The sequence below is a fragment of the Drosophila miranda genome, chromosome XL, assembly GCF_003369915.1.
Source record: "Drosophila miranda strain MSH22 chromosome XL, D.miranda_PacBio2.1, whole genome shotgun sequence".
NCBI classification, from domain to species: domain Eukaryota; kingdom Metazoa; phylum Arthropoda; class Insecta; order Diptera; family Drosophilidae; genus Drosophila; species Drosophila miranda.
In genome coordinates this window covers 20,138,619-20,144,764 of record NC_046673.1, presented here as the reverse complement: position 1 = coordinate 20,144,764, position 6,146 = coordinate 20,138,619, and the positions used below count along the sequence as shown (strand labels likewise).

The 6,146-nt window shown below is 42.0% G+C and overlaps 1 protein-coding gene across 1 annotated transcript; it reads right to left on the bottom strand.

Annotated features, from left to right (window-relative positions):
• Positions 1 to 1,152: 1,152 nt before the first annotated feature.
• Positions 1,153 to 3,816, bottom strand: LOC108164698 (coatomer subunit delta). The gene is made up of 8 exons (XM_017300570.2): positions 3,648 to 3,816; positions 3,508 to 3,547; positions 3,184 to 3,407; positions 2,711 to 3,120; positions 2,448 to 2,642; positions 2,065 to 2,378; positions 1,856 to 1,967; positions 1,153 to 1,775 (listed from the first exon to the last, which is right to left on the bottom strand). The coding sequence occupies exons 1-8, from the start codon at positions 3,648 to 3,650 to the stop codon at positions 1,481 to 1,483; spliced, it is 1,593 nt and encodes a 530-aa protein (XP_017156059.1). The 5' UTR covers positions 3,651 to 3,816; the 3' UTR covers positions 1,153 to 1,480.
• Positions 3,817 to 6,146: the final 2,330 nt, after the last annotated feature.

Here is a 6,146-nt window from a genome sequence, read left to right as displayed (position 1 = left end):
CGATTGATGAATCGATTTCCTACAAGACTGGTTAACTTTAAATTCTCATCTTTATTGCGTTGCTTATAAAATAAGGTTTAAGAAAAAAGAGTCAACACTAAATTCATTTCATTACATGGTAACTACACACCAACTAGACAAATTCTTCATTTTAACTACATTTTTATGTAATTACCAAAGGCGACACCTGAAGGGGAAATATGTGTTCGTTTCAAACATTTTTGACCGTTTTTTTTATAAAAACCCCTTGAAAGCGCCAGTGAAAAACCTCTGTTATCCACTTTATGACATGGCTTTTTTCCGACATTTAAGAAAAAATGAGATTTTGATGTCAAACGATCAGAAATTCGATGCTGATCACGAATTAGTATTTGATGTGACCTGGGACATGGCTTTAAGTGGAATTTCTACACGGTTTCTACATTGGTGCATTGGACGAGAGGGTGGAGTACATAACGCGTATTAAAATATACTGGAAAATACTGGAAAATTCTATGAAAAGTTTTAAAATTGGGAGGTGTGTGAGCTAGACATGGTGGCAAGAAAATCAGAAAATCCGATAAGGTATACGGTCTGACCCTCAGAAATATATCCAAATACGATCTACTGAATACGAACAACACGTACCGTTGGGTTTACCTTTTCAATGGTTGGGAAATGCTGTTCCAATCATCACCATATGTCGATCCAAGTACAGTAATTAAAGTACATTATTTAAAAGTATGGAATGAGACTCATTGTTGTCAGCCGGTTCGAACCGATTCAATTCAAGCTCGGGTATCGATACTATCGAATGGATACGAGTAGTGCGCGCGAAATATAGATTGTTTGAAACGGAATGAGCGAACAGGACTTAAATCCAATCCATTGGAATAAATAATGCACGTAAGTACGATTTTAGAGCGAAAATTCAAAAAACCTGCGTATGGAAGTTTCTGATCAAATCGGATCAGATGGACTTCGGTTGTAAAGATCCCAAATATACGAAGCGAAATACCAAAAATACTAAATCGAAATACTAAAAAGCCTGTTGAGGGCGCCACAATTAAGTAAATTTTAAAATTTCATTTTTTCGTGTTTATTCATTGTATTGCGGATAAACATACTTTAAGTGAAATGCAGTTGTACGCCAGCCTGGATTAAACAAAACACTTTTCAATCGCCAATTACAACTAATTACCGTTTGTTTATTATAATTTTGCCATTTCATACGCATCGGAAGTGAAAGTGCAGAATGTTTCCGCGTTTGATATTGTAAAATTTTGGAATTACTCTGTTGGGTCGGTCGTGTCTTTGAGAAGCCGATCTCCGCCAATGCAACATTTAAGTATAATAAAATAATCTATAACATGTAGTAGCATCAAATCGAATCAAATCGGATCGAATCGATCATAACGCGCAAAAGTCGCTCCAAAAAAAATGTAAAGTGGATTTCTAGGTGTATGTATTATGTACTACTCAGGTGTAGGCATGACGAGACCTACACGATCTCGTACTTCTCCACAAACAATATGGATTCGCTCGAATACTTCACCGACGCCTCGCTGTCCACCTGAATGACGTCCTGGGCAATCACGCCCGCGTACGTCGTCTTCGAGACGAATGATACTTGCAAGGGAAAGAAGTCGCCCGGAATGGATGCGTTGCAGCTGAACTCCATCGAGCCAGACTTGTTGGCGGCATCGATTATGGGAATGTGCCACTGCAGCACATGCTTGCGTGCATCGTAGTTGTAGGTGCCATCGTATTCGGCCACCGTCGGCTGCACATTCATTCTGCGGAGGGCAGTCAAAAATTAGAATTAGAATTATAATCTGTCTACTGGATGGCGCAGTAGTCCATGGCGGCTACTCACGGCAAGGGTATAACAATGGCCACATCCTGCAGCTCCAGATGCTGAGCCTCCAGTTCGTATTCAATGTTAATGTCGCATCCGCCCTCACCATTGTCCGACGGCCAGCAGTTAACTGTGGACGCGAGAATTCAACAGCAGACAAACATGGATATGAGCGAGAGAGCGGTAGAGGAAGGATGTGTGAGGGTATGCTAACAGCCAACACTTACTGGTTAATGGAATGGCCGTCTCATCCTGTGAGACGAAGCGCCATTTGAGGACACCGACGTCGGTGTTCAGAGGGAATGGCTTGGCCAGATTCTTAAGCCCAATCATGCTGCGCGCCTTGAAGAGCTCCTTGTCCACATTCGGATGCGTTTGCAGCTGCAAGCCCTGTGCATGATTGGGGGACAGCTTCAACAAAATACGGCCGCATGCTTCGTCCGTGATGCGGAGAGTCAACAAGCCAGAATTCTCAAACTGCTGGACGCCGCCATCTCGTCCCAGACGCACCACCAGCTTGTCCTCAATCTTCAGATGCACGCTGAAATGAGCGGAGCAGAAGCAGGTGTGTGATTGAGCACCAACAACACCAATCACCACCGGTACATACCTTTCCTTGTGAATGTCGGCCGACATGGCTGCCTTGGCCGCTGCACTGGCGCTAGTCGCCGATCCGGAGCCGCTGGCAGCCGTTGCTGGCGCCAGATTGGCAATCTTCTCGCCCTCGCTCTTCAGTTGATCGACGAAGCTGTCGACATCCTTAGACTTTCCACCCAGCTTCAGGGCGTTGCGCGATGATGGCTTCCTGTATGAGATAAGAACGATGTTTGGTATTACTCCAGATCCCGCGGACAAAGAGAAATATTTACTTACACTGCCGCCTTGCTCGAAATGGGTTTACTGTCCAACTCAATGGATGGCGCGTGGACGCTGCTCGAGACGCCACTGACCCCGCTGCTGCCGAAGCTGTCGGAACTGAAGCCACCACTGCGGCCACTGAGACCGCCCATCGATGGACCGCCACGCTTGCTGGCCTCCATGCGCTGACGTTGGAGCTCCTTGGCCTTTTCACGCATTTTCTGGCGTGCCTCCCGCTCCTGTGTCTGGCGCACTGCCTGGTAGACCTTCTCCTCGTGCGAGTCCATTTCCACAAAGGTCTTGATCTGGGCTAGATTGACACTCTCCCTGTAGCCGAGGGCCACAATCTCATCGAAGGCGAAAATCAAGTTAAAGGCATTCTCCACAATCTCCTTCTCGTCCAGCGAGTGGCTGTACTCCGGTATCTGCAAGAATCAGGTAATAGATCATCATCACTCTTTCTCATTTTCATTCTGGCCACCACTCACCACTTTGGAGAAGAGACGCAGCGTTTCCAAGTCCTCCAGGATGTTGCTGGCCTTTGTGGTTATGAGGAGCATGTAGAGCTTCTCCATCGGCTGGTAGACATAGCGCACAGAGTCCGTCTCCACGTAGGTGTGCTGCTTGCCAGACGTCATCAGTTTTGGAAAGGCGGCCAGCAGACCCTCGATGCGGGCCTTCGTCATCTCCACGAACTGACGTGACAGTATGACTGCATGCGCGTGTGTGGGTGTGTGATAGAAGTGCAGTGCATTAGATGGATGTTTCGTTTTCGCGACATCCATCGGGAAATCTTCGACCCCGCCACTTACCTTTGCCATTCTTTGTGCAGACTGCCGCAGCAATGAGTACCTGTGGTGTGGGCAATACGGGAAGATTGGCAGCGAAAATCGCCGACGTATACGTATTAGTCGGGGCGTGTGTGTGTACGTATGCCGTGGGTTTCGCTTACCATTTTTGTAGCGCAGCAGTTGAAATAGAACAGAAGAACCTTTTAAGTGCCTGGCAAAAGTCTGGCAGAGTAAATGACAATTAATTTGATTGACGAGATGTTTTCAATTTGTTTTTGATCAATCCGTAGCTGACGTGTTCGGGTAGGTTTGTTACCAATGTGACCGTGGACTTATCGATCAGATGTGCGGTCTGACCCTAAAATATACCGAAAACACGTCAAAATTTCAAAATATACCGTTAATATACTGACGAATTGCTTTTATTCATAATTCCATCATATTCCTCGATTTTCATATTCGGTTGAGTATTACTAGCTAACTGGGACTCTCAGCCCTGAACACATAAATGTATCCAATTGATAAATCAATTTCGTACAAGACTGGTTAATTTATCTTTATCGGATTGTTTTTAAAATAAGGTTTAAACAAAAAAGTCAACAACAATATTCATAAAATTAATTTTTTACACGGTACACGTTACATATTAACTACGTTTTTATGTAATTATCAACATATACCAAAATACCATCTCATATCCGTAAATATACCGATGAAAAACGAACTTGGCGCATAGAACATAGCGTTGTTATCCGTTAGCATCCGTTAGCTTTTGGCGGGCGCTTTGAAGAGCATGAAAATATATATATAATTCATCTGAAGAGTTTACAAAGTTACTGCCGTACTATTACGATACAGTACGTCCCATATATGTAGTACTTTCTCTGAAATGATTTCTTTTTGAATTAAGCCATTTAGCTGACTTCAATGTGCCTTCCTCATTATTTTCCCTCACCCGTTTACCTGTTGGTTGCAGAGCAAAAGTCTCTAATTGAGAAGATACTCATATTCATAAAAGTCGATGTAATGTTAGGGCTTTACAAGTTTTCATCAACTTATTTGATAAATATCAAAAAATAACTATAGTGCAAACGCTTTGAATTTTTTCACATTATTTAATGTTCAATATTTCATATGAAATAACTTAACGCTAGCCGGTGGCATATTATACTACATCATATATGTATTATTTATTTATTAAAATATAAACATCTTAAATATCTATCCCAAAAGATTTTCATTTTCCAAGTAACTAAAATAATTACAGCGTGTGGTAACGACAAAAACTTAAGATAATTCACAAGAGACTGTTGTTAATTAATACTGTCTGAAACTGCCCTTTATATACGAGTATTGGAAGTTAATTTTAACCCAATCTTGGCATTTCTTTACAGAAATCGAACTGTAGGATCTTTTCAAAGATTCCCAAAGTTGATTGGCAGATTTACTGGTGTGCTTCGCTATTTTTTCCGAGGCCAAAAGGTAGCATCCATCGTATCCATCAATGTCTTAACCTATAAAAGATAATCCATTAAATTTTTAGCCCATATACTGGTCCAAACAAAGCGTCGGAAAAACTTACCCAAATCATTATTGAAGCATTATAGAAAACTATTTTGGACTCGTCCGAGCTGCCCTTAGTTTATTCCATGGAAAATCGATGTGTTCCTTGGCAAAAATCAACCTTCTGACTTCATCCTATTTTGTTGTCAGTAAAAGAATTTTTCTTGGTGGTCATGCCGTTTGCAGAGAAGTGTTTGGTATCTCTAGTTCTGTTGGTTTTCCTCGATCTCTTTTGCAGCGTCGAATCGTATATCGCTTACAACGATCGGGAATTCCTTGAACACAAGAAAAGCTGATCCTTGAATGGTACGGATAAAGCTGTTGGAACAGATTGTTGTTATCTGATACGTTAGCTCAATGTCTGATACACTCGAACTTGTCAGGAAAGCTGCGTTGATAAGAACTGTTCACAAGGACCCACTTGTAGCTTTTAGACCAAGAACCAAGATAGTCGAGTCGACACTCTCATGCACCTTGCAGATATGGCTCTGACCCATTAGAATCAAAATTGGCCACTGGGTGGAGTGATTTTCTGCAATCTTGTCAAGTGAACAGATTCATCGCCTGTGGGAGCACACATGAGGCGCAAGGTCAGTATTTATGCCGAACAGCGACGGGCTTCGAAGCCGGCAACAGAGGGCTGGCTCGTCATCGGGAAGGTTGGGTAGGATACGTCTTTAGTGATCCGCCGAGTGGCAGCAACAGATACATATGTGCTTGTCTTGCTTTCATTACATCACTAGCTTTACATACATATGTAGTCATTATATTACTTGAATTATCAATTATTCAATAAAGTTATCATTATATTAATAAATAGACGTTTACTCTAAAACATTACTTAAACAAGTGCTTTTCAAATCTGGGTATGTCTATACATATATTCTTCTGATTTTATCTTAATCTGTTATTTGGGATAATTTATCACTTAGGACTACATATTTCTATTTCTTTTACGATCAAAATTACGGATAAATAACTCGTTCCCACACTCCAATCTAGAATCACCCCATACATTCCGATAAACAAAAGAGTGGCCAAGACGAAACAGATACCAATCATCAGAATTTGGAGTTACGGAATATATATGTATATAC

What these genes read in the sequence shown, in the direction of transcription:
- LOC108164698 (XM_017300570.2), bottom strand. An exon ending in ATTTCGAGCAAGGCGGCAGT is followed by an intron (nt 2,643 to 2,710) that starts GTAAGTAAATAT and finishes TATCTCATACAG; the next exon opens with GAAGCCATCATCGCGCAACG. An exon ending in GACGGCCATTCCATTAACCA is followed by an intron (nt 1,968 to 2,064) that starts GTAAGTGTTGGC and finishes TCGCGTCCACAG; the next exon opens with TTAACTGCTGGCCGTCGGAC.